Source organism: Pipistrellus hanaki (assembly GCF_964339955.1).
Source record: "Pipistrellus hanaki genome assembly, chromosome: 16".
NCBI classification, from domain to species: Eukaryota; Metazoa; Chordata; class Mammalia; order Chiroptera; family Vespertilionidae; genus Pipistrellus; species Pipistrellus hanaki.
The window spans coordinates 45,936,623-45,964,054 of record NC_140518.1 but is presented as its reverse complement, the minus strand read 5'-3'; the positions used below and the strand labels follow the sequence as shown (position 1 = coordinate 45,964,054).

The window sequence follows — 27,432 nt, the reverse complement described above, 5'->3', positions numbered from 1 at the left end:
GGGCTCCCTGAACCCTGGCGCCGCCGCTCCTAAGGAGTTGGTTCAGAGGGCGAGGGGGGCGGGGGCGGGGGAGTGGGGCGCCCCAGGACTCACACTCCACTCCTCTGTGATGGTTGGCATTCACATGTAACTTTCTGTTTTCTGTCTTCCCAGTTCCTGGCCCAACTGATGGTGTTTCTGATCAGTTTCATCAGCTCCGTGTTCTGTGGCCACCTGGGGAAGCTGGAATTGGATGCTGTCACACTTGCCATCGCAGTACGTGTGGGACTGTTCTGACACGTCCGTGTTACTCATGAAAGCCGTCTGTACGCGCTGCCTCTTGCTATGCTTAGGCGTGACAAGCTTAGCCGCTTACACCGATGCGGTGTGCTGGCTCGCGGTGCTGCAGGTCAGAAGTCTGGAATGGGCACCACTGAGCTCACTGAGTTCAGGCGTGGGCAGGGCTGCAGCCTTCCTTCTCCTTTGCCTACAACGTCACACGTGCCCACTCTCTGCGGGTGCCCACTCTCTTTGAGGGGCCTTCGTTCTGTCTACCACACCAGCTTACTTGTAATCCATGGAGGTCTGGCTCCCATTCTTGGTCCCGCATCTGGGGGAAGGGAATCGGAGAAGAAGGTTGAACGCTGGCTCCAGGAGACACTGTGTTCAGGGCCTGGTTGGAGGCATCACGTCCCGAGAGCATGAGAGCATGCGCGGGAGCGCTTTCTCCGGAGCCACGGCGAGGAGCTGGAGCCGGGACCGGTCGGTCGTGGTCCAGCGTGCAGAGCGTGTCCTGAAAAGCAGCTGAGGTCATGAGGATGGAGGTGTTCGGGGGGGCTCGCACCCTCTACTCAGGAGCCACGGTCACCTGGAGGGCACGGACCAGAGGACCCCGGAGGAGGAGTTACAGGCCCTCTACTGCCAGCGGGTAAGGGTGGCATTTTGACAAACAAAAGGCAAGACCCTCCATTAACCAAAAGACTATGATTGGTTTATTGTAATAGCCGCTTTATTACAACGCCCTGGGACCAAACTGGCAATATCTTGGAGGTGTGCCTGTGTTAAAGAAAATAAAGCAGAGTGATGCCAGAGGAATGGCGGCGTGAGAGAACGCTCTGGTTTCTTCCCTTAAAGTTTTAACAATTTGAACAACTATAACTCAGCTTGGGATTCCCTGCTCAACGTCCAGGCACAGCGGAGAGACCTTCACATGGCAGCATCAGAAGGTGGGCAAGTGGGAACAAACATGGGAGGCAGGAGGGAGGAGGGCTCAGGCGAGCCGTGGATGCAGGGGAGGAGAGGGATCTGGTTGTGGCTGGTGCTTCCTTCAGCCAGGAGGAGCAGAGAGACTTGGTGAGCACTCCTGCAGAGGTGAGCAACATTGAGCTGCAGCTGAGCCCAGAGACCTGGGCAGGACACAGCCTTGAGCTGCTGCTGCAGCAGTCTGGCAGTTGGAATTCAAGGCAGAGAAACAAAGCCATGGAGTCCTGCCACCGGTAGACTCCCAGGACTCATCTCCCTTCACCCTTGGTGTTGGGTTGTGGAGCACATTATTCACAAACCTGAGAACTGGTACAAAAGGGTCACTATTTCCCTGGTCCCTGGTTGGGGTTCACGGGGGCCTTGCAGAGGTCCAAGGTTGCCTTTATTGGGAGGTCAAAACAAAGAAGGCGGCTGGGTTCCCTCAGCCAACCCCATTTCTAAGCATCACGGCTATATCGATGGCAGCCAGAACAGTGGCTGGGGTCAGCAATCTGATTTTATAGAGCTAAAGAACTCGTGATTCATTGCCACCTTCTAGAAAATTATAAAAAGACCTCTTCATAGTAATCAGCTAGAAGTGTCACTCATACATATATGCCTAGACAGAGAAGAAATCCAGCTAATATCATGAATAACCAAGGTAGTGAGGCAGCTCAGAAACAAAATGAAAAATCTTTATGAAACAAACTTAAACACATGAAAATATGTGATATAAGTGACAGAAAATTCAAGATTGCTGTTCTGAAAATACTCAATGAGATGCGAGAAAATACAGACAGGCAATTTAATGCATTCAGAAAACAAATTAAGAAACAAAACAAGTACTTTAGCAAAGAAATTGAAACTTTATTAAATAACTAAACAAAAATTCTGTAGATGAAGAACTCAATAAAAGAGTTTAATAGTGAACTAATGAGCATAGGAAATAGAGCAGACCAGATGGAGGAAAGAATTACTTTATCTAAGATGGAAATATTGAAATGATGCAGAGGGAAGAAGAGAGAAACTTGAGCTTAAAAAAATATATGAAAGAACTCCATGAGAACTATCTGACTCCAACAGAAAGAGCTATCTGAGAATCATAGGGCATACCAGGAGAAGAGAGAAAAAAGAGAATGGTGAGCCTATTCAAACGAAGAGTAGATGAGAACTTTACAAACATATGGAAAGAAATAAACAGAACACCTAGTTAACTCCAATCTGAAGAGGCCTTCTTCAAGGCACATTGAATTAAAACTGTCAAAAAGTAGTGACTTTGCAAGACAGCCAGGGAAGAGAGGAAAGTAACTGATAAAGAAAATCTCATTAGGTTATCATTAGACTTCTAAGTAGAAATTCTACAAGCCAGAAGAGAGTGGAACCAAATATTCAAACGTCTGAAAGAGAGAAATTACCAGCCAAGAATAATAGCCAACAAAGTTATACTTTAAATATGAAGGCGAGATAAAGATTTTTCCAGACATACAGAAACTGAGGGCTTTTACCACCAGAAGACCTCCATTGTAGGAAATACTCAAGGGTCATTCTACCTGAAACAAAGAACATAAGGTCACAATACTACAGGTGAGATCACCAAAAAACTTACAGCATTAACAAGGATAATTTGTGACAACAAAAACATAAAAGGAGAGAGGGAAGGTCTGAATTTGCAAAGGAGGATGAAGATCAGATGCGTTTAAAAGAAAAAGGACTACAGTATATACCCAACTTTAGATTTTATAAATCTAACTAGAGGCCCAGTGCACGAAATTCATGCACTGTGAGAGGGTGCAGGCCTCAGCTCAGCCTGCACCCTCTCGCAGTCTGGAAGCCATTAGGGGATATCTGAGCAGGCCTAAGCTGGCAGTCAGACATCCTTAGTGCTGCCACAGAGTCAGGAGAGGCTCCAGCCACTGCTGCTGTACTCGCCAGCTGTGAGCCTGGCTTTTGGCTGAGTGGCACTCCCCTGTGGGAGCACACTGACCACCAAAGGGCAGCTCCTGCGTTGAATGCCTGCCCTCTGGTGGTCAGTACACATCATAGCGACCGGTTATTCCTCCATTCGGTCAATTTGCATATTAGCCTTTTATTATTATATAGGATGGTAACCACACACACACAAAACAAAATGGAGAAACAGTGTAAAAAACAAAGAGAAAACAGAGGAGAGAAGTATGGAATAACACTAAACAAAAACAAAAGATAGAAACACAAAGGAAAACAACCAATGAAGGCACAGAGCTACCAGAAAACAGAAGATAAAATGGCTATAGGAAATCCTCATACATCAACCATTACCCTAAAAGTCAATGGACTGAATTCACCATTAAAGAGGCACAGAGTAGCAGAGTGGATCAAAAAAACAAAACCCATCACCCAGCCAGCGTGGCTCAGTGGTTGAGTATTGAACTATGAACCAGGAGGTCACGGTTCGATTCCCAGTTAGAGCACGTGCCCAGGTTGCAGGCTTGATCCCCAGTGTGGAATGTGCAGGAGGTAGCTGATCAATGGTTCTCATATCTCTCTCTCTGTCTCTGAAATTAGTAAAAACATATTAATCACATACACACACAAAACCCGCCCATATGCTGCCTTCAGGAGACACAGCTAAACTACAAAGATAAAGGTAGATTCAAAGTGAAAGGGTGGAAAATGATTCTCCAAGCAAATCACAACCACAGAAAAGCAGATGTGGCCATACTTACATCTGATGAAATAGATGTCAAGATAACAAAGGTATCAAGAGACAAAGATGAAAATTTATAATGACAAAGGGGACATATGTCAAGAAGACAAAACACTTACCAATATATTTGCACCCAACCAGGGAGCACCAAAATATATAGAGCAACTCCTAACAGAAGACATACAAAATGCCAACAGATAGGAAATTTTTTAACTTCACTAGCTATTAGGAAAATGCAAATCAAAACTGCAATGAGATACCACCTCTACCCCTATACACGTCATTAAGACAAGTATTAACAAATTTTGGGAAGCATATGAAGAAAAATGAACCCTCATTCACTGTTGGTGGGAATGTGGACTGGTACAGCCACAATGGAAAACAGGCTAGTGCTTCCTCAAAAAATTAAGAAATTAAGAATAGAGTTAACATATGACCTAGCAATCCTCTCTTGGGTATCTACCTGAAGAACTTGAAAACATTTATTCACAAAGCTCTGTGCACCCCTATGCTCACTGCAGCATTATTCATAGTGGCCAAGGCATGGAGACAGCCAGTGTCCTTCCATGGAGGACTGGACAAGAAGATGTGGCACGTATATGCTATCGAATACTAGTCAGCCATAAGAAAAGACGAAATATTGCCATTTGTGACAACATGGATGGATCTTCAGAATATTATGCTAAGTGAATAAGTCAGTTAGAAAAGCTAAGAACCATATGATTTCACTCATGTGGGACAAACTGAAATCATAGACATGGACGACAGTCTGGTGGTTACCAGAGGGAAGGGGGTGATGGAGGTAAAGGGGCCACATATATGGTGACGGAAGATGATTTGACTTTGAGTGGTGGGCATACAATGTAACATACAGATCATGTATCATAGAAATGCACACCTGAAACACGTATGACCCTATTAACCAATGTCACCTCAATAAATGTGATTTAAAAAAAGGAGAAACCGAGACCTCTACTCCCATCCCAACGACTTGTCTGTCTTACTGAGAGTCCTGATCTAGAAATTAAACTGGTGCTCGCTTCGGCAGCACATATTCTAAAATTAGAAATTAAACTGGAAAGTGAAACCCTGCATCCTATTATCTAACCTTAAAGTCAGAAAAAAACCCTAAATCCTCTCTGAATCTTAGATCAAACCAGAGAGAGATGTCCTTGGCCTCTGCCGGGTGAACTGGCTCGGCGTGGCCAAAGGGCCTGCTCCCAGCACTGCTCCTGCTCTCCAGCCTCTCCCACGCCCTGGCTCTATGACAAGGCACACACTGCCTTCCCTGCCTGCGCCCTCCAGGCGGGTGAGCTGTATCCGTGAACTTGGGGAGACCAGCACTCTGCACCAGTCCCCAGCACAAACGGAGCGTTTGCTTTCAGGGAGCAAGTGGACAGCCTCAGGCTCCGTTTTCCTTTTTGGGTTTTGCTGTTTGGGAATTGGGGTAGGGGGGATAGAAATGTACTCAGCCAGACTCCACTGGATTCTCTGGGTAAGGACGTGCAAGAAAGCTGGTGCTTTCAGGCTGGACGGTGTGGCTGCTGCCCGCACCTCCCCGCAGACTCTGGCGGCAGCAGGTTCCAGACAGGCCGGCATCAGAGGTCCTGCCAAGCCCCTCCCTGACTTGGGGCTGCAGCCATGGGCTCCCCAGAGTCCAGGAACCCCAGGCTTTGCCGACCTGGTCAAACCAGCACATGTGGGAGCCCCTGGCATTGGCCTTGACTTCAGAGACCGGCTCTGCACTCCAGAGTCCTTTGGGACATTGGAATAAGCCAGGCTTGGTTTTGAGCAAGTGGACTTACCCGCCTGGCGTCCTGCTAAGTGCCTGCCCTTAGGAAGGATCATATTCCTCTGAAATTAGGGAGCAAATGCTGAAGAGTAAAAAAGAACAAGGCTGAGGGTAGCCTCTGGTCTAGACTTCTCTGAGCGTGTGCACGCCCTCTGTGCCCGCCCTCTGTGCCTGCCCTCTGTGCCCGCCAGTGGTCTCTGCAGGCGGAGGCCTGCGGCTCCCCTGAGGCCGGCCCAGCTCGCCCCTCCTGTCTCCCCGAACGCTGAGCGGCCTCTCCTTTGCATCTCTTTCCAGGTGATCAATGTCACCGGGATCTCCGTGGGATTTGGCTTATCTTCTGCTTGCGACACCCTCATGTCTCAGGTAAATGGAGCCCAGGCCCCTCTCTCAGTGACCCGGGCGTCTCCCTGGGTGTATCTGGAAGAGCCACAGGCAGGAAGGGTTGAGTGCACAGAGCGACACATTCTGAATCCCTGGGGCCTGCTCCCCTCAGTGTGGGGGTCGTGCTCCTCTGTGTGCTTCCTCAGACTGCATTTTGACCGAAGAGGGACATTCTATAGAAGTCCCTTCCGGCGCTTCCCACAGCATTAAGTGTGGTGTGGCCCAGGTTCTCCACCGCCGTGCTCCTCAGACCCACGGGCTGTACAGCACCGGGTGGCGGCTCCCGGGGGCGGGCGGTAAACCCTGCAAGGCCGGCCTGGGTGGAGGAGTGCTCCTACCTGCCCCCTGGCCAAGGGCCCGAGGAGGAGGCTGATCCTCTGCATCCCCCTGAGCTTGTTACAGAGGAGGCGCAGCTGGCAAGGCCTCTGTGCCCCGAGGGGGGGGAGGGGTGGGCAGGCCGGGTGGAGAGGGCCCTGCGGCCGCCCGCCTGGTAGGGGAAAGACCTTGCATGTTACCAGGGCAGGGCCGGGCATGTTCTAGGAGCCACACACTCCGGCCATGCAAGGGGAGGGCCCATCAGACGTCCCTGTCCGTCCCAGAGCTCGCTGCGGCCTGGCAGCGCCAGGCAGTCACACAGGGCAGGGTCTCTCCACCTTCCACCTTGTGCCTCTCCCATGAGGTGCCCTGGGTGCCTGCAAGGGGCTTCATTGGCAGGGAGGCAGCTCTCCTAGTCGCCAATTGCCCACGTTAGGGACATAGTGCACAGCAACAACATAGGGTGCGAGAAAGAGAGAAACATTAAAGCAGGGATCCACGTATGAGAAACAACGTTTTCCATGATGATCCTCAGGATCTGAGCTGGGTGCGAGGTCACCTGGACATGGGGCCGGGGCACTGAGGCGTTTACGTGAGCCTTCACATGTGTTAGAAAGAAGAAATACGAGCAGATTCATCTGGTATAAAAAACACCACTGGCCTGTTTGGCTCAGTGGATAGAGCATCAGCCTGTGGATTGAAGGGTCCCAGGTTTGATTCCAGTCAAAGGCACATGCCCAGGAGGCATCCCATCAATGATTCTCTCTCATCTTTAATGTTTCCATCTCTCTCCCCCTCTTCCTTTCTCTCTGAAATCAATAAAAACAACAACAGTAGCAAAACAAAAACAAAAACCAACACGCCACACTCAGTCGGGGTGCCCTCTGCCCCATAACGGTTGGCTGCCACAGAGCAGCCGAAGTCCAAGGTCAGCAGGGACTTGCGTTGGGAGGTCTTCCTCTGAGTGTGACGCTCGCAGCCGGGTCTTTGGATGGTGACGTAGCCACGGCCGTGGGAGCCTGGCCAGGCTGTGCGAACTCTACGTGTTCGCCCCGGGTGGTGCTTCCTGGCACGAGGTGGTAAAGAGGGGGAGGACTAGCCTGCCGGGACCCCAGCCTCTCCCCTCTTTCACAGGTGTGTGTGCCTGTCCACATGTGGCTGTCTCCATGGGCCCTCCTGCCTCAGGGTGACAGGGTCCCCAGGAGACTGAGAAGTTCCTCTCCACCCTGGTGAGCGCAGTAACTGACGCTCCGCACAGAACCCCATGGCAGAGTCCATAAACGGTCCCTGTTTGAGGGACAGCAGTCTGTGTCCCATGAGCACGCCCTCTGGGCCAGGCAAGCCTCTGTGCCACCACTGCGCCGGGCATCCCACCTTCGCCGCATAGGCCGCTGGCTGGTCCCTCGTGTGGCTGTGGGTTATTTAAATGTAGCGAGGCCTGGGGCCCGGCCAGGTGGCTCAGTTGGTTAGAGCATCATCCTAATATGCCAAGGCTGCGGGTTCGATTCCCACTCAGGCACATATAAGAAGCAATCAGTGAATGCATAAATAAGTGGAACAAATCTCTTTCTCTTCCCCCTCCTCTCTCTCTAAAAAACAAACAAACACAACAACAACCAAAACAACAACAAAAGCCCATAAATGTTTAATGCCTGCGAAAGCACCCTTGTTCATCCAGCCAACGAGGTTTTCCAGCCTATAATTTTATCTGTTGCTCAGGGACATCATTTTCCTGACTTACCCGCCCGCTGCCTGCTGGTCACAGGGGCGGTGGAACCTCCATTCAGGACCCTGTTCCGCTGGCCGTGCTTGCATGTCACGTCCTCCGAAAGGCGACCCCACCCTCACTCTCTGCGGCGGGGTCCCCGTGCACAGATGGGACCTGGGCCGTCCTAGTCCCTTTGTGGGAGCAGCCTCGCCAGCTGCCCTCCTGTCCAGACAGTAGGCTGCCCCTGCAGTGCTCCCGTTTGCGGTGCCGGCTGGCGGAGCTGCCGAGGCGTCTGCTTCCTGCCTGCCTGGAAGTGTAGACCCTGTGGGCAGGGGCGGGAAACGCTCAGCGCGGCCCCTGGCTTTGCCAGTGAGCCCCGATATCTCCCCACCTCTCCTGTCCCTATGTAGGCTTGCTCATTGCTGTCCCCCCCACCCCCCTGCCTCCCACTGTCAAAGCCACAGAGCGCTCCGTTTAGAACAGCCCAGCTGGCAGTATCGGGGTCAGGGAGCAGACAAACGACTTTTAGCTCAGCCCCCTGGCTGCTAAAAGTGATTTGTTCCTGCTTCCGTCCGGGTGTAGCAGTGGGCGGCGGAATGGCGGCCGCACCCAGTAGACAGATTGTCCCCGCTAGGGCCGTCAGTGCAGCCAGAACGTCCCTCCCTTCTTGCAGGTCACAGGCTGGCACGGGTGGGAGGGGCTTCTGGAGGCTCTGTTGCTCAGCAGGCGCAGTAGCCCCTGAGCCGTGGAGACGGGACTGTTTGCAGGGCCCTCCCTGGGTGACGGCAGGCCATGCAGTCAGCACAGAGCGTGACCCCTGGCAGGGCCGGGCGATGAACATGTGACCCGCTCCCTGATGGGAAGGGAAAGTCTTCTGACGACTGGTTTTCTATCAGGGAGTGTCTGCTCTCTGCCCTCTTCCACAGTTGGGACCAAAATCCAGGGCACTCTTTCTCTTTGCCATTTTTGCCACAATGCCCAGCTCATGCCTTCCAGGGTGACTGAAACATGTAATCCACATGGCACCACACCTGTGAGATTCAAAGAGCTAATCTGTTTGACTAGTGTTTTGTTTTTTGTTATTTTTCAGAGAGAGAGAGAGAGAGAGAGAGAGAGAGGAAGATGGGGAGAGAGGGAAGCATCCATGTGAGAGAAACATCAACCAGCTGCTTCCTGCACACCCCCTACTGGGGATTGAGCCTGCAACTTAGGATGTGCCCTGACCGGGAATCGTACTGACACCGGCCAGGGTCACCAGCGTTTTGCTTTCTCAAAGGCAGCCTGCTGTCTGCTCGCCAGGCCCATATATGTCCTTTCCTAACCAGGCAATAATGGGCGAAGGCATTACACTCAATGGGGTCTAAAAAGTTCAGCAGTGCCCAGAACTCCCGGGAAAGACTGCACCTCTTTCACAGGTTTGGCTCTGGGACAGGCCTGAACTTGGTCAGTGACAGCCTTGGGGACAGCCAGCCATGTGACTTCATTCCTGGGCACTTCCCCGTGGGGCCTGCTGCCGAGGTGCCGGGAGCCTGCAGGGCCTCCCCGGCGGAGACGAACCCCCGCAGGTTACCGTTCCGTCATCGGCAAGGCAGCCCACTCACGGCGGCTGGGGAGGAAACCGGCCACAGGTCCCAGGCCGCCGTCATGGCCTGTGGTGGGCTCTCGAAGGGAGCACTGGAAGGTGCACCCTGCATGGGAGACACGTTTCTTAGCCGTGATGGTCACTGCGAGGGCATTGGGAGGGGCGGCTGCAACCCCTCCAGAGAGTGTGGGCACGCCAAGAGCGCATTGGTGACCCGCCCTGATGGCAGCGGGAGGGAGCCCAGGCGGTGGCAGTAGGAGCCTGAGGACGCAGACAGAGGGAAATGGGGCTTGGCAGGGAGCCGAGAGGAACCAAGAGGCCACCTGGTCTCCAAGGCCCCAGTGGTTCACCCACCTGGTTGCTCTGATTGGGGCGCAGCCTGTTGCCATGGTTACAAGGACTTCACCACGGAAGCCCAGCAGCGAGGGCTTGTTTTTTTTAAAAAATATATTTTATTGATTTTTTTTTTTTTACAGAGAGGAATAGAGAGTTCATCGATCAGCTGCCTCTTGCACACCCCCTACTGAGGATGTGCCCGCAACCAAGGTACATGCCCTTGACCGGAATCGAACCCGGGACCTTTCAGTCCACAGGCCGATGCTCTATCCACTGAGCCAAACCGGTTCCGGTGAGGGCTTGTTTTTGCAGAAACAGGATAGACTTCATCCCCCCAGGTCACAGTCTGACACTTGGGTCAGTCCCTTCGATGTGGCCTCAGCTTTGTTGACAGACATCTTATGTCAGGAGAGCTCAGATTTCCAGCAATTTCACGAACATTTATACAACTACAACATAAAGAAGGCTCAATGTTATTTCTTATTTGACAATGTTTCCCGAGTAACTTCAGCATTCCAGGTGGCCTGGTTTAATGTTGTTCTCTTATAAGAAGAGAAACAACCTCGAGGCATTCCAGGGACTTCTGGGACACTTCACAGCCACGTCAAGAGAAAGACTGACTTTGCATCCGATTACCTTCATACGTAAATCCTGTCCTTGATGAACTCGGCTGCCCACACAGAGTTCTGTTCTCATTATTACTTTGCACAAACCTTCTATATTTTCATATCCAGATTTTGTCTTGCTTTTCCTCTTTTCATTCTCAAACAACTAGCCTCACTTCAGGACAAACTTACTATTTTTTCTTTCAAAAATGTATTTTCACACCCTTTCCTTGTCTAACTGAAAGCATATCTTATTTCTTTTCACCTTAATTAGAACTATTAACCCGTAAATAATTCAAAAACATGTCTGTTCTACATAAGTCAACAAACTTAAATTAGCTATAATTTACTAAAGATTAATCTTCTCTGGTGAACTTGGAAAGCGTGTGTTAGTTTCTGCATTTCTGAGGATTTTAGAGTAGCCAATCCTTATACATGCTTGTTTGTTTTTGAAGCCAATGAAACACAGCTCATTTACAAATTAGCAACACCAGCCAGAGGTAGAAAACACCACACACGTAACACGTGTGTAGACACACATGCACACACAAACAGCTGCAGGCGGACCTGTGGCCTCCATAAAAGAAGTGGGATCTCGAGACCTTTCTCCCCCTCCCACCTTTTCCCCAAGCCCGGTCTAACAGAGGTGTAGACAACATTCTGTCATCTTTTTCTAGTTTCAGTCCACCCCCTCATTTTCTACCCCTGGCGCTCAGCCAGCGCCCACCGGAGGGGCCAGCCCTCAGCCGTGGCTGTGCGGCCTTCCTCGCCGCGGCGTATAGCGTGAGACCAGCCGCACGTCCAGGGCACCGGGCTCACACCTCAGTCTAGCATACTGGTCGCCCTCCCCCCCAGAGGTCCGGCCATGGGATTGCCCCTGCGGAGGCCTCGTTCCCAGGCCCTTTGCTTGGGTCTCCAGGCGGAGAGAAACTGCCCTGGGCTGAGAGCCCAGAGGAAGGGCTGACAACGCCACATCACACCGAGTTCGCTGAGGGAGCTCACGGGGAGGAGCACCACGTTGCAGGTGTAAGGGGCAATAGACACTGGGCAGGGGGAGAGGGGTACTTGGGGGTGACACCTGCCCCACCCAGATAAGGGCGAGCGCCCTGCGGACTTCCTGAGGCAGCGCCGCACCTGTCCCAGAGCCAGCCTGCCGATGTGATATCGTCCGGGTCCGGATTGTAGGGAGCAGTGTGGGCCAGGCCAGCGGGTGGTGGGCGAGGCAGCAGTGGGCAGGGGGCAGGCCGTGTGCATCTCTACGGAGAGAAGCACTTTGACGTGTGCGTGGCTGATCTCGGTGGGGTAAGGAGCTCCCTCTGTGGCGAATCAGCCTCCCTCACGTCACTGAGCGGGCGGGGGAAGGGATGTGCAGTTTGGCGTGGGCAAGCCAGTAGCCGCTGGCCCCGGCCAGCACCGTCCCTTACCCGGAGTTTCTGCTTAGAAGGCCTGCGTGAGGCCCAATATATTGCATTTCTAACAAGTTTCTAGGTGGTGCAACCCTAACTAGAAAGCAGTTATTTATTTATTATTTATTTAAAAAACACTTTTATTGATTTCTGAGAGGAAGGGAGGAGATGGACACATCAATGTTGAGAGAGAATTGTGAGTCAGCTGCTTCCTGCATGTCTCACACTGGGAATCGAGTTCAAAACCCTGGGCATGTGCCCTGACCGGGAATCGAACCATGACCTCCTGGTTCATAGGGCAATGCTCAACCCCTGAGCCACACCAGCTGAGCAGAAAGCTTTTTAAAATTATGACATTTGGGCCTCACCCTGGACCGGTCAAGTCCAGACTGGGGGGCGTGGGCACTGATGGTTTGCTCTGGCTGTGTGTCCCCAGACGTATGGCAGCCCCAACAAGAAGCATGTGGGGGTCATCCTGCAGCGGGGCGCGCTCATCCTGCTGCTCTGCTGCTTCCCCTGCTGGGCGCTCTTCCTCAACACCCAGCACATCCTGCTGCTGCTCCGGCAGGACCCCGCCGTGTCCAGGTGAGCCCCTGGGCAGGGCCCCATGTCCTGGTGAGGCCCCCGGGCAAGACTGTGTCTAGGTGAGGCGGCCGTGCAGGGCAGGGGGCCATCCCAGCAGAAAGGTGCTCCCATCCAGGTCTGGCCTCTGGAAGTGCCAAAGGCCAGGGCGCGGCCCCACATGAGGCTGTGAGCTTCCCTCGGGTCATTCTCCCAGGCCTGGTGCTCCGCACGCCTGCGCCTGTGATGCAGACCCCCTTACCTGGGGACGGCAAAGGGGAGAAGTGAGATTTGACAACCTCTCCAGAAGGGGTGGTCGCTGAAGGTGTTGGGTGGTGGTTTCGCGCTCATTGGCCCTGGTTGCTATGAGTCCCCTCAGTGCTTTCAGAGCCCACCCCCTTCCTCCCTCCCCCCCACCCCCGCTCTGTCCTCATTGGCTGGGGCGGCGGGGCGCAGTGTCTCCCAGGGGTCACCTAGACGACCCTCACATGCTGCCGAGACTGAGACCCACCAGGGCAGCCCTTGTCTTAGGCTAGCGGCTCTGAGCCCGGGGCAGTTGGCAATGTGGGGAGGCATTCTGTTATCGGAACTGGTATGAGGGCATGGTGACTAGTAGAAGCCCAAGATCTACAAACCACAGGGAAGTGGCCACAGCAGACAAGTCAGCAGCCACAGAGCTGAGCTGGAGAGACGCGGCTGGGAAGAACCAGAGAGGCCTCAGGGTTATGCGATGGCAGTTCTGTTGTAAACTGCACGCCTGCTCCAGCAGTTCAGTCCATTCATCCAGAAAGAGCCAGGACTGGTGACAGAGGGTTTTCCCTGAGCTGGAGACCTCACGGCTTTCCTTTCTGTTCGTTGTGCAGGCTCACCCACACCTACGTCATGATCTTCATCCCAGCCCTTCCCGTAAGTTTCCAGGAGTTTGGCTGTTTCTTCTTGGGGCTGCTGAGACACGCCGCTGAGACACCCACGGCCCAATGAATCGGACCTGGTGGCACCCGCAGTGACGGGGCTCACCTCAGAAAGCGCGGTTTTAATGGTGCTCAGGAAAGACACAAACTCTGTCCCTCAAGGAAGCCCAGGCTCAGGTGTCTCCAGGGCACTGTCCTGGCTCCTAGAGCTGGAGGCACTCTGGGGTCAGGCAGCCAGGGAGCTGTCCCCCACCCCGGGGCCAGCGGGTCGAGTGCACGCACAGGAGAGGAGCCGAACCCTGGCTCCGGACCCCGCTCCCGCCCCCTCCCTGTTGACAGCTCTGGTCCCGGTGGAGCAAAGGGCAGGAGAGCAGTGGCTCTCAGCTCTCTGCACGGCCAGGCCAGTGTGAACATCATCTCTATCTTTCTCTTGTAGGCGACGTTTCTTTACACATTACAAGTTAAATATCTGCTCACCCAGGTAATGCCGGCTCTCCTCTTCCTCTGTGGGGCTGATAGGATTCACAGCTTTCAGGGCTGGGGGGCCGGGCCGGGAGCCGCCTGCCAGCACTGCCTACTCTCCCAGCGGCCGCTCCGGGTTCCTGCAGTGGCCGCGGCCTCTCCCCTGTGCGCCCTGCCCCGCTGCGCTCACTGCACTTCACTCTGTCTGCTTCCACCTCCCCGAACTGCAGCTCGGCCCGCTACCCCCGTGCTTAAGCTAACAGGTCTCCGGGAAATACGTGGCCCACGAAAACGGTTGGCCAAGCCTTTGTCCTGGCCTCTGAGCCCAGGACCACCGAGGCCACCAGACAAACGCACAGCCTGGCTATCAGGTCTGTCAGCCGGAGCTATGGCAGATCGGAGGGGCCGTGGGCTCTCACCAAAGGGGGTGGAGGTCAGTGAGATCCCAGGGAAGCCGGCTTCACGAGGTCAGAGCTAGAAGGTTGAGCGGAGAAATCGAGGCCAGGCTCCAAGGCCAGGCCTGCGCTCCGCCCGTGTCCCCTCTGGGGAACCCGCAGGCTCAGGCCCGGTGGATGGCTGTGCGGGGCCCGTGGAGCGTCGCCCTGGGTGGGACATGGAGGCTGCTGTTTGGGTGACGCTGACCTCAGCCCTCAGGCAGAGCGGGCGCTCTGTCTTCACTGACAGGGTTTCAGACAGCGAGGTTTTTCCAGGTGTGGGCTCAGAGAACAGGTTTCCTGGAGATGAGAGAGGACTCAGGGCCGAGGTGACCCCGCAGTGGGGATGGTTTCCCTGTTTCCTGCAAGTGGCGGCTCACTCCCTCAGCCCAGCAGCAGGGCTTGGGTCTGAGAGGCCAGACTGGATGGACGCTGCTGCTCCGAGCTCGTGAGCAGAGCCAGATGGGACGGAACGCATCCCTCACTCCTTTGCAGACCCCCCTTGTGCTTGGGGAAGTGCTGCTCTCACCGCAGCCCCATGTGGGAAGCAGCGTGTGTGTACGATCAGTCCCTGCCGTGCTGGCACTGCTGCGGGTCTCTTCTCTCCTCTCTGCGTCCCCCTCCTGCCCGGCTCTCCGGCTCCGAGACGGGTGTGTGTGTGTGTGTGTGTGTGTGTGGAGGGCGGAGGCCAGCGCAGCAAGGAGGGCCCAGGACGGCCTGCCTGCCTGTGGCAGCCCGGCCCCTGGTCCGGGCCTCCAGCAGGTGCGGTCTCTCCTCGCTAGGGAATCATCCTGCCCCAGATCCTCACCGGAGTTGCCGCCAACCTCGTCAACGTTCTCGTCAACTACCTGTTTCTCCATGAGCTGCATCTTGGGGTGATGTGAGTTCACCAAGTCTTGGGCCAGGGAGAAGGCATGGCGGCGTGTGGCTTCTCCAAGGCCGGGGGCAGTGAGACGTCCTGGCCGTGTCCACGTGTGGTCCCTCCTCGGGCACTGGCACACGGTGCGGCCGGGGTGGAGGAGAGCAGTGCTCTGGGAGGATGGCCGCAGGGCCGGCCGCAGCCGCCCCAGGCGGGGGGCACCTCCCGCTGCGGGAGGCTGGGAGGGCGGAGAGCGCACCCCTCACGGACGGCTCTTCCAGGGGCTCAGCACTGGCCAACCTGATCGCCCAGTTTTCCCTGGCTCTGTTCCTCTTCCTCTACATCTTCTGGAGGAAACTGCATCGAGCCACTTGGGGAGGTAAAGGCCGTCTTTCGTTTTCCGCCTTGGACACGGCTCTGCCTCGGGGGAGCTCCGGGCGGTGCCCAGCTGTGTGGTAACGGTGTGTCCCCTCAGGCTGGTCCCTGGAGTGCCTGCAGGACTGGGGCTCCTTCTTCCGCCTGGCCATCCCCAGCATGCTCATGCTGTGCATGGAGTGGTGGGCCTACGAGATCGGCAGCTTCCTGAGCGGTCAGTGCGGGGGAGGGGCGGCTGGGGGAGGGGAGGGCGGCTGGGGGAGGGGGGGCGGCTGGGGGAGGGGAGGGGCGGGAGGGGGAGGGGAGGGCGGCTGGGGGAGAGGGCTTGCCCAGAAGCGTGCACAGCGGCCTCTCTCCGCAGGGATCCTCGGCATGGTGGAGCTGGGGGCCCAGTCCATCGTGTATGAGCTGGCCACGATAGTGTTCATGGTGAGTGTCTGAGCTGCTGTGCGGAGGTGCTAAGTGTGCCTATTGATAACATTCAATCCTTCAGAAACTCTTATCCCAGAGCTGAGAGGATCCTTTTGGTTAGGTGGGTCTTCCTGTGGGCTCACTGGTGGGATGGGGGTGGGGTCTTCCTGTGGGCTCACTGGTGGGGGTGGGTCTTCCTGTGGGCTCACTGGTGGGGGTGGGTTTTCCTGTGGGCTCACTGGCAGGGCGTTGGGGTCTTCCTGTGGGCTCACTGGTGGGGGTGGGGGTGGGTCTTTCTGTGGGCTCACTGGTGGGGTTGGGGTCTTCCTGTGGGCTCACTGGTGGGGGTGGGGTCTTCCTGTGGGCTCACTGGCAGGCGGGGTGGGGAGGCTCTTACTGATGTGTCCACTGCTGGGCTTCCATCCGCCAACACAGTCCCCGTCTGAAAGATCTCATTTGATTGCCAGACGTGCCAAATAGTTGTCACAACACGAACGCCTTGAGGTCAGGCCATGTTCCCTTTCTCTTTCCTCTCTTTCCTTCCTTCCTTCCTTCCTTCCTTCCTCCCTCCCTCCCTTCCACCCTCCTTCTCTCCCTTCCATCCTCTTTCTTCCTTTCTCTCTCTCTCTCTGCCTTTCTTTCTCCTCAGCTCTAAGGGCCCTTCTTTTGCCTCTACAGCTTGTTTCCTGAGCCCACACTGCCCAGCTGCTCACTCCTCCACCCTTGATGACTTTCTAAACAAGCTTTCTCTTACAATTTGAGTTCCTTGGCTCTGAATCCTTTCCCAGCCAAACTCAAGAACTGAGGTGCTTAACCAAGGTCTAACACCTGGTGGCGTTAGCCGTTACCAGATCTGTCCCATTGGTGATGGTAACTGGCTATTGGTGAGAGCACTGCCTGCCGGTTTCCACCACCAAGCCACACCTTCGCACTGTGGTGACAAAGAAGCTGTGGGGAGGCCCTGGGTCTGCCCTCACAGGCCTGGTCTCCCCTCTCTTTTACACGCTCTGCTCTGTCAGCTTCTATGGCCTTCCTTCAGCGATCCTGATCTTCAGGCAAAATCCTTGCTTAAATGAGTGATAAATATTTTGCCTTAATTAATACTTAATCTCTCAAGTGGTAAATTTATAGGTGCACTGGTGGGGTCCCTTGGCCTGACCTGTGCCCTCTCGCAACCCGGGACCCCTTGGGGGATGTTAGAGACCTAGTTTCAGCCTGATCCCAGCAGGCCATGCCGAGGGACCCCACTGGTGCACGAATCTGTGCACCAGGCCTCGAATATATACATAACCATGGCTATTTTTTCCTGAATAATTGCTGTGTTTGAGGCCCTGTTCTAAGTAGTTAGCATGATGGACTCATTTAATCCCAACATAACCCTAATATGTAGGTCCTCTTCTGAGGTCTCCCTTACAGAGAACTGAGGTCCAGTGGGGCAGGTGCCTGGACGCGGACCTGAACCCCGGCCGTCTGGCTTCAGAGTCCCTGTTCCTAAGCACAGGCCACGCCACTGTCCTCTGTCTCGCTGGCACCACTCTGCCCCCACAGAGGCGGCACTGCTCTGGGCTTGGTCTGGGTCTCTGTTTTCCTATGCTCTTTTTATCCAACATTTGCAGGGGAGTGGTCACCATTTTAGGATTCTGTTTTCTGAACCCTTGAGGGTCTTTCAGAACAGACCTGTCTGGGCTCTCAAAATCCATCCCTCCACACCCACGGGCGGAAGTGACGGAGCAGCCCTCCTGGCGCTCAGGCTGGAAGCTCTGTCAAAAGCCAGGCTTATGGCAAGGACCACAGCCCAGGGCTCCAGGTCCCACGTTAGACACAAGGATGCTGCCAACTGCCCTTCTTACAGCTCTAGGCCCAAGTTCTACCCACGAGGCGTGATGGGAAGGTGCAGAGCGAGGCCCCGGAGCTGGAGGCAGGGCTGGTTCCCGCTCTCACGGTTCCCTTCTCCTCGTAGATTCCCACGGGCTTCAGCGTGGCTGCCAGCGTCCGCATTGGGAATGCGCTGGGCGCGGGAGACATCGAGCAGGCCAGGCGGTGCTCCCTGGTCTCCGTGCTGGTCACAGGTGCTGGCTTCCCCGCCCGGACCCCCGGAGCGTCTGCCGGGCCGCAGGCGCCCGGCCCGCAGCTCCTACCTCACCGGCTTTCTCTCCTTCGCCTCCAGAGCTCTTTGCTGTAGCCTTCTGCGTCCTGCTGCTGAGCTGTAAGGACCTGGTGGGGTACATTTTCACTACCGACCGGTGAGTGCCAGATGAGAAACCTGCGGTAGGGACGCGCTGGCAGAGGGTTCCCTCGGGGCCTCCTGAGGGTCCTGTTTGCAGCATCAGCAGCTCAGATGCTCCCAGGAGACTGCGGGCGGGCGGGCGGGCGGGCGGGCGGGGAACCCGGTTCCTGGCATCGGTGGTGGCATTGCTCTGGTGCTCAGGATACTCGTGTGCGTTTTAAAGGAGGAAACTCCTTTTGGGTCCCTCCTGGGTGACCTTTTCAGTTAAGTATTTTGTCCCAATGACAAAATCATCACGACATCTCAGAGTTTGCTCCTGGTTTGCAGTATTTACATAACCCGCCTGTCACACGGGATGGAAGGTAAAGTCGCCCCCGGGGGCTGCCTGTCCAAGTCCATGGTCTGACTGATTGCTGAGGCAGAAGCCTAATCCCGATGAGTGCCCCCGCGGCCGCGGCTGTGTGCTGGCAGCTGCCTTCAGCAGGGAGCCAGCCGGGCAGTTCTCTGTGGATAGACGTGGGGCCACCTCTTACCTGGGACTTTTTATCAGCAATTACAACATGCAAACCAACTCCCATCAGGAGGCAAAAAGCAGGGGGAGGGCAGGACCAAGCTTCGCACTGTTCTCCAGCCTGAGGCTGTCAGCTTGGTCTCGGCCACTCCGCGGTGGGCGGCGAGGCTGTCGGCTGTCGCCCCGCCAGCAGGAGCGGGAAGTGGCCACAGCACCTTTGTTCCCTCCAGAGGGACAGGAGCCCTTTGTCAGATGTGCTCGCTGTGCTGTGGCTTCAGTGGGAAAGTGGGCCTTTGGTTCGGGGTCCGTCCCCTCCCGGAAACCATGCAGAGCAGGAGACAGAGTAAGCAAAAGGCCCCCAGACCATGTGTTGGATGGGAAGAGAAGACGCCATTGGAAACGTGCAGACAGCCTGCAGGCTGGCCGGTCACTGAGCCTGGCGGAGGCGCCCACAGAGGTTCCGGCAGTGACACACCGGACCTGATCGGAGAGGGAGTGCGACCCCCGCCCAAAGTCAGGGAACACCGCAGTCATGTTCAAAGCACAGGCCACTAGTGTGCATAACGTGTGCGCATAAATTTAAAAATCTGGAAGGAACAGATAATTTTCCAGGAAAATAATTTATCAGAGCTTGCCCTGGACAATATAGAAGGTCTAAAAAGATGGATTTCTTTAGAAGAAATAGGAAAAAATTGTTTTAAATCTCAAAATCACCAACCCTACAGGGTGCCAGAGGAAGGTTTTGTAACCTTAAAGCTTAGATAAGGCAACGCTGCCTGAGCCGTTCCGGGAGGCAGACCCAGCGAAAGCCCCCTCCTGCTCGGAAGCTGGCGCCGAGCCCCGAGCAGGCAGCGCAGAGCAGAGGGCCCCGCTCTGCCTCTGAGCACGGACTTCAAACCCCAGAACACATTTCGGGTAAAATTCACAGCGCGTTACAGACAATGTGTTTTGATGGAATATAAAATGGCATGGGATGTGTTAGGTGGAAAATAAAAGTGCATCTGTAGCGAATGCTACAATATGGAATAGTAGAGTCTAGAAGGGGAAAATTAGAATAGATATTTGTATTTCCTATTTTTCATAAACACTGAACCAATACAGACAATACTGGAACTGTTATCAGTTGCGGGGTGGTGGGGTCAGGACGAGGGTGGAGGTCAGGACAAGGGTGGGGGTCAGGACAGGGGTGGGGGGTCAGAACAGGGGTGGGGGGTCCGGGCGGGGGAGGGGGGTCAGGCTGGGGGTGGGGGGTCAGGCTGGGGGTGGGAGGTCAGGCTGGGGGTGGGGGGTCAGGCTGGGGGTGGGGGGTGAAGACGGGAGGGGTGAGGATGGGGGTGGGGGGTCAGGGCAGGGGAGGAGAGTCAGGCTAGGGGTGAGGGGTCAGGGCCGGGGAGGGGGGTCAGGCTGGGGGTGGGGGGTGAGGACAGGAGTGGTGAGGATGGGGGTGGGGGATCAGGGCGGGGGAGGGGGGTCAGGGTAGGGGTGGGGGTGAGGACGGGAGGGGTGAGGATGGGGGTGAGGGTCAGGGCAGGGGAGGAGAGTCAGGCTGGGGGTGGGGGGTCAGGGCGGGGGTGGGGGGTTAGGGCCGGGGAGGGGGGTCAGGGCGGGGGAGGAGAGTCAGGCTGGGAGTGGGGGGTCAGGGCCGGGGAGGGGGGTCAGGCTGGGGGTGGGGGTTGAGGACGGGAGGGGTGAGGATGGGGGTGGGGGGTCAGGGCGGGGGAGAAGAGTCAGGCTGGGGGTGGGGGGTCAGGGCCGGGGAGGGGGGTCAAGCTGGGGGTGGGGGTTGAGGACGGGAGGGGTGAGGATGGGGGTGCGGGGTCAGGGCAGGGGAGGAGAGTCAGGCTGGGGGTGGGGGGTCAGGGCCGGGGAGGGGGGTCAAGGGAGAGGTGGGGGGGTGAGGGTAGGGGTGGGGGGTGAGGATGGGAGGGGTGAGGATGGGGGTGGGGGTCAATGCTAGTGGGGGTTAGGACGGGGACAGGAGTAGAAGGGAGACTTCTGTTTCCTTTTCATGTTGTTGATTTCTCTCAGCCATTTGAGCACATTATCAACCCAAAAGATACAATCAACTTTGAATAAAATAACGATTTCTCTCCTTTATTGGGGAGGTATCCTCTGTTTCAGAGCTGGGTTTCTTATTGATTCTCTAACAGCTGCTCCCCGCCAGCCAGGGTCCTGGCTTCCTGTGAGCTGCTGAGAGGCGGGCGGGCGCTCCAGCCAGGCCTCCCCGCTTCCCCGCTGTGGGTTCTGCCCGCCGGGCCACAGGCAGTCTGTCCAGCCGGCTGGAGAGAGCCTGGCTCTCCCGTGCGCTTCCCCGAGGCAGACGGAGCTGTGTCCTGACCCGGGGACTCAGGTTTCTCCTAAAGCGCGAGAGGCGGCGGAGCGGCACTCCGGGCCCAGAAGCCCGGGCCCTGACCCCCTCCTTCCCCAGGGAGATCCTGGCGCTGACCCCCTCCTTCCCCAGGGAGATCCCGGCCCTGACCCCCTCCTTCCCCAGGGAGATCCTGGCGCTGGTGGCGCGCGTGGTGCCGCTGTACGCCGTGTCCCACCTCTTCGAGGGCCTCGCGGTGAGTATGCACCTCCTGGAGGGGGGGGTGGTCTGACCTGTGTCCCCCGCAGTGCAGGGGGGGGGCTCATACCGGTGTCCCCCGCAGTGCAGGGGGGGGGCTCATACCGGTGTCCCCCGCAGTGCAGGGGGTGGGGGGGCTCATACCGGTGTCCCCCGCAGTGCACGGGCGGCGGCATTCTGCGCGGCAGCGGGAACCAGAAGGTGGGCGCCATCCTCAACGCCGTGGGCTACTACGTGATCGGCCTCCCCGTGGGCATCTCCCTGATGTTCGCCACCAGCCTGGGCGTGGTCGGTGAGCTTGGGGCGCGGAGGCGCGGGGGCGGGATGCGGGGGGCGGGGGGGCGGCGTATGTGTGCTTCCAGGAGTCCATTGTGGGATGACAGTCACCGCTTTATTCTAAATCCCAGAAGGATGCACTTTGCCTGAATCTGGCACCTCCCCGTAAACCATGAGCCCAGCCTGGCCACCTTCCTTTACCCGGATTCAAAACAGCCAGAGACCAACCAGAGGGACACACTGAGGCTGCTCCCTCAGAGCTGCTCCGCTCAGCCAGCGCTGCCCGCGTGCAGCAGACTCACCGGCGGGCGGCGGGGAGGGCGCTGCGGGGACGGAGGGGAGGCCCGCTGTGCCCGGCGAGGCCCGCTGTGCCCGGCGAGGCCCGCTGTGCCCGGCGAGGCCCGCTGTGCCCGGCGAGGCCCGCTGTGCCCGGCGGAGGCCCGCTGTGCCCGGCGAGGCCCGCTGTGCCCGGCGGAGGCCCGCTGTGCCCGGCGAGGCCCGCTGTGCCCGGCGGAGGCCCGCTGTGCCCGGCGAGGCCCGCTGTGCCCGGCGGAGGCCCGCTGTGCCCGGCGGAGGCCCGCTGTGCCCGGCGAGGCCCGCTGTGCCCGGCGAGGCCCGCTGTGCCCGGCGGAGGCCCGCTGTGCCCGGCGGAGGCCCGCTGTGCCCGGCGAGGCTGCTGGCCTGGAGCTGGAGCCGCCCACTGGAAGCGGGGCGTCTGCACTCGGTCAGGGTGCATGCCCGGTTTTCTCTGGCTGGTCCTAGGTAGGAAGTAGGGACAGAATTCAGGGAAGCTGCCAGTTATTGGTCAAATCCTGGTTATTTGCATCAATTGGACAGAAGTTATTATTTCGCTTCCGAGACTGTCCCCAGCAATAGCCGCGCGGCCTCGCCGGGCCTGGGCAGAGCAGCCGGCTCCTGGGTGTTATTGCGGACGCGGGTTGGTTTAAGGCTGGCTGCTTTAGGCTGTTGCCAGAGTTCTGTTTCCTCATGTGGTTTGACCTCTGCTGCTCCCCCCCCCCCCTCGAGTTTCTGATGTCATTAGTTCACTGTTGACCCAAACCCCTTCATCCCTAGGGTCTCCCCTGGCTCTGTGCGGGTTATGGGGGGAGTAGGGATGATACTGGGGATCTACAGGCTTTTCCCATCCTCCATCCTCACTCGGGCCCTGCCCCAGGGCTGCGATTCAGCGCCTGAGCGAGTGAGGGTCAGAGGGAGCACCCAGGGGGAGAGAGAGAGCGAGTGAGGGTCAGAGGGAGCACCCGGGGGAGAGAGAGCGAGTGAGGGTCAGAGGGAGCACCCAGGGGGAGAGAGAGAGCGAGTGAGGGTCAGAGGGAGCACCCAGGGGGAGAGAGAGAGCCAGTGAGGGTCAGAGGGAGCACCCAGGGGGAGAGAGAGAGCCAGTGAGGGTCAGAGGGAGCACCCAGGGGGAGAGAGAGCGAGTGAGGGTCAGAGGGAGCGTCCAGGGGGAGAGAGAGCGAGTGAGGGTCAGAGGGAGCGCCCAGGGGGAGAGAGAGAGAGCGAGTGAGGGTCAGAGGGAGCACCCAGGGGGAGAGAGAGCGAGTGAGGGTCAGAGGGAGCGCCCAGGGGGAGAGAGAGAGAGCGAGTGAGGGTCAGAGGGAGCACCCAGGGGGAGAGAGAGCGAGTGAGGGTCAGAGGGAGCACCCAGGGGGAGAGAGAGAGCCAGTGAGGGTCTGAGGGAGCACCCAGGGGGAGAGAGAGAGCAAGTGAGGGTCAGAGGGAGCGCCCAGGGGGAGAGAGAGCGAGTGAGGGTCAGAGGGAGCGCCCAGGGGGAGAGAGAGAGAGCGAGTGAGGGTCAGAGGGAGCACCCAGGGGGAGAGAGAGCGAGTGAGGGTCAGAGGGAGCGCCCAGGGGGAGAGAGAGCGAGTGAGGGTCAGAGGGAGCACCCAGGGGGAGAGAGAGAGCCAGTGAGGGTCTGAGGGAGCACCCAGGGGGAGAGAGAGAGCAAGTGAGGGTCAGAGGGAGCGCCCAGGGGGAGAGAGAGCGAGTGAGGGTCAGAGGGAGCACCCAGGGGGAGAGAGAGCGAGTGAGGGTCAGAGGGAGCACCCAGGGGGAGAGAGAGAGCGAGTGAGGGTCAGAGGGAGCACCCAGGGGGAGAGAGAGCGAGTGAGGGTCAGAGGGAGCACCCAGGGGGAGAGAGAGCGAGTGAGGGTCAGAGGGAGCACCCAGGGGGAGAGAGAGCGAGTGAGGGTTAGAGGGAGCACCCGGGGGAGAGAGAGCGGCTGCACGTTAGGCCGCTGTGGCTGCTGCTTATTTAAAGCGCCAGTTCCTTTTTCCAGTAAAAGGGGGCCGGTCGTCCGGCAGTGCTGTTAGAGACAGGGTGTTGTTTGTCCTGGAAATTCCCTTTCCTTGTAACTGTCACTTTTCTGATATGATTCGGAACATTTGTTCTGAGACCCAAAACTCCAGGAAGTATCCCAGGGAGCCCCAGGCCTCCTGGAACCTTCTGGAAACGGAAGGAGAGAGGCTCTGGCTCAGTCTCTCCGTGAGAGCAGATGCTGAGCCGGAGACCCGAGAACACGCTCCGCAGGTGCTGGTTTCCCCAGTTAACTCCGGTGCCCGCTCCCCAGGTCTGTGGGCGGGCATCATCCTCTGCACCATCTGCCAGGCCGCCTGCTTCCTGGGCTTCATCGCGCGGCTCGACTGGGGGAAAGCCTGTCGCCAGGTAATGCTCCTGCGCCCCAGCCCAGCTCCCCACGCCCCCTCCCTGCTCCCCGCGCCCCTCCCTGCTCCCTGCTCCCTGCTCCTTGCTCCCCGCGCCCCTCCCTGCTCCCCGCGCCCCCTCCCTGCTCCCCGCGCCCCCTCCCTGCTCCCCGCGCCCCTCCCTGCTCCCTGCTCCCCCTCCCTGCTCCCTGCTCCCCCTCCCTGCTCCCTGCTCCCTGCGCCCCCTCCCTGCTCCCCGCGCCCCCTCCCTGCTCCCCGCGCCCCCTCCCTGCTCCCTGCTCCCCGCGCCCCCTCCCTGCTCCCTGCTCCCCCTCCCTGCTCCCTGCTCCCCGAGCCCCCTCCCTGCTCCCTGCTCCCCGCGCCCCCTCCCTGCTCCCTGCTCCCCCTCCCTGCTCCCTGCTCCCCGAGCCCCCTCCCTGCTCCCTGCTCCCCGAGCCCCCTCCCTGCTCCCTGCTCCCCGCGCCCCTCCCTGCTCCCTGCTCCCCCTCCCTGCTCCCCCTCCCTGCTCCCTGCTCCCCCTCCCTGCTCCCTGCTCCCTGCGCCCCCTCCCTGCTCCCCGCGCCCCCTCCCTGCTCCCCGCGCCCCCTCCCTGCTCCCTGCGCCCCCTCCCTGCTCCCCGCGCCCCTCCCTGCTCCCTGCTCCCCCTCCCTGCTCCCTGCTCCCCCTCCCTGCTCCCTGCTCCCTGCGCCCCTCCCTGCTCCCTGCTCCCCCTCCCTGCTCCCCCTCCCTGCTCCCTGCTCCCCCTCCCTGCTCCCTGCTCCCTGCGCCCCCTCCCTGCTCCCCGCGCCCCCTCCCTGCTCCCCGCGCCCCCTCCCTGCTCCCTGCGCCCCCTCCCTGCTCCCCGCGCCCCCTCCCTGCTCCCTGCTCCCCCTCCCTGCTCCCTGCTCCCCGAGCCCCCTCCCTGCTCCCTGCTCCCCGCGCCCCCTCCCTGCTCCCTGCTCCCCCTCCCTGCTCCCTGCGCCCCCTCCCTGCTCCCCGTGCCCCTCCCTGCTCCCCGTGCCCCTCCCTGCTCCCTGCGCCCCCTCCCTGCTCCCTGCGCCCCCTCCCTGCTCCCTGCTCCCCGTGCCCCTCCCTGCTCCCCGCGCCCCCTCCCTACTCCCCTCTCCCCCTCCCTTCTTCCCCGTCCCCCCTTTTCTCTCTCCTCTCCCTGCTCCCCCCTTTCCTCTCGCTCTCATTCACTTTTGTTGTTAATTAACTGCATCTAATTCAGACCTGAAGGGCCAAATGACTCTTGCTTTACTCATTCCCCTTTGTTCATTGAATAGAAAAATAGGGGAACCCATGCTGGGCTTCTTTCCTTTTGCCTGGAAAGCCAGTTTCAGGATGACGTTTGGAACGGGGGAGGTGGTGTGCCGTCACACGTATCCTGACCCTGCTTTTCTGATCCCACATGTCCCGTTAAGACTCCTGTGTGCATCTTCCCCCCATCTTCCCAGGGCCAGTGTGCGGCTTGGGAAGTTGGTGGCAGATGAGTGAGATACAGGGAACGAGGGGTTAACTCTACATGACCTCGGACCCCGTCTTCCCCTCATCTCGTGCTTTTCGGCCAGCCTTCCGGCCCCCTGACCCCCTCCGTCATGGAAGATGAGCCCCACTGTGAGCCAGAGACGCTCGGTGTTACCGGGAATGGAAGGAAGTGACTGGCTCTTCCTGGGCCCGGAGAGCGGGGGTTCACGCTGTGTTGTTTGCAGGCTCAGGTCCACGCCAACATGAGACTGCCCGCGGCCCAGGACGGCACTGCTGCGGCCCAGGACCTGCTTCTCCCAGGTACGCCTGCCCTCCGCCCGCCGGGAACAGCCTCCCGGAGGCCCGGCCTCTGCGCCACAGCGCCACCCACGGGTGCTGTGAGCTTCCATTCAATTAGGCAAGAGACACCCGATTTGGGGTCAAGGATTGAGCTTCATTTGCTCTCCCTCCGGACACTAGCCTGCTGCTGCGGGCAATCCAATCCGCAGGTGGCCCCCGGGCCAGTGGGTGGCGCTCCTGCAGGCCTCCCGAGGGCTCTCCAGGGCGCGGACCGTGCCCTGGCCCGCCTGGGAACGGCGTCCTGGGTTTGTTTCGGTGGGTTTTCCTGGTCTCCCGGCCCGCGGATTGTTGACTTGAATGCTGCTTCTGGTAAACATCATGCAGGTGACTATCGTTTCCTCTGTCAGCGCAGTCCCTCGCTGGGCTCCGGGTTCCGGAGGCACTGAGTCAGGCGCTCACACCGTCCTTCGCTCCTTAGAACGGAAGCCCCTTGAGCTCGCGGCTGGCTCAGTCACATCAGTAGTCGAGCCTGTGTTTCTGCCCGTCTCATCCCTGGTCCCTCGTCATCACTGACTGTCTTCCAGCTTTTTGCATCTGAATGTTTGTCCAAGTGACTGAGGCCCCAGATGATGTTATCTATCTCCAGAGAGGGTTCTTTAAAAAAAAAAGAAATATATATATATATATATATATATATATATATATATATATATATATAAAATAGATTTTTCACAGAAAAGAAGGGAGAGGGATAGAGAGCTAGAAACATCGATCAGCTGCCTCCTGCATACCCCCTAATGGGGATGTGCCCACAACCAAGGTACATGCCCTTGTCCGGAATCGAACCCGGCACTTTTCAGTCCCCAGGCCAACGCTCTGTCCACTGAGCCAAACCGGTTTCAGCTCTCCTTTGCTTCTAACACTGGCTTACTAGCCATCCAGCCAGGGCAGGGGCAGAAATGGAAGTTCTGGCCCCCCCACCCCACCCCAGCCCCCGGCCGGGCCCTGGCCACCCAGAGGCGGCGCTGGGTAAGGGCGGACTTTCTTCCAGGCCGTGCTCATGCTCGGTGCGCCCTTCAGAGCTCCGGCCCGCGGTGCAGAGGGCTCGCCTGGGGCGGGCTGGGCTCTCCATGTGCTCCTCCAGGGGAGACTCTCGGCCAAAGGCTCCCTCGCCTGGCCCCGCCGCCCAGGAGACGGTCACTGCCTGTCCATCGCTGCTGTGCTCCGGCCTTCAGGTGGTCCGCTTGCTTCGCCAGCTCTGGGCTTGTCTTCAGGGAGGGGCTGGCCCGCGCCTTCTGCCAACGTCCCCCTCCTCCCCCCCAACCCCCCGCCCCGCGTGCGAAAAGCAGGAGCAGCAGCTGTACCTCAGTGCTGTGTGA

General features: G+C 58.1%; 1 protein-coding gene across 4 annotated transcripts in view; it reads left to right on the top strand.

Annotated features, from left to right (window-relative positions):
• SLC47A1 (solute carrier family 47 member 1) overlaps positions 1-27,432 on the top strand; it is a 51,877-nt gene that overhangs the window by 19,670 nt on the left and 4,775 nt on the right. Inside the window, exons 2-17 of one of the 4 annotated variants that reach the window (XM_084861437.1) lie at positions 154-907; positions 1,114-1,205; positions 5,994-6,062; positions 12,469-12,617; positions 13,457-13,499; positions 13,941-13,985; positions 15,183-15,280; positions 15,541-15,638; positions 15,735-15,848; positions 15,996-16,063; positions 18,006-18,114; positions 18,213-18,288; positions 21,278-21,347; positions 21,509-21,641; positions 24,214-24,308; positions 25,999-26,074. In XM_084861437.1, coding sequence (XP_084717563.1) covers positions 6,054-6,062; positions 12,469-12,617; positions 13,457-13,499; positions 13,941-13,985; positions 15,183-15,280; positions 15,541-15,638; positions 15,735-15,848; positions 15,996-16,063; positions 18,006-18,114; positions 18,213-18,288; positions 21,278-21,347; positions 21,509-21,641; positions 24,214-24,308; positions 25,999-26,074 — 1,183 coding nt within the window. In that variant the 5' untranslated portion in view covers positions 154-907; positions 1,114-1,205; positions 5,994-6,053. Of the gene's footprint in view, positions 1-153; positions 1,206-5,993; positions 6,063-12,468; positions 12,618-13,456; positions 13,500-13,940; positions 13,986-15,182; positions 15,281-15,540; positions 15,639-15,734; positions 15,849-15,995; positions 16,064-18,005; positions 18,115-18,212; positions 18,289-21,277; positions 21,348-21,508; positions 21,642-24,213; positions 24,309-25,998; positions 26,075-27,432 lie in introns of those variants that run through there. The other 3 variants (XM_084861436.1, XM_084861434.1, XM_084861435.1) reach the window with 3 other exon arrangements.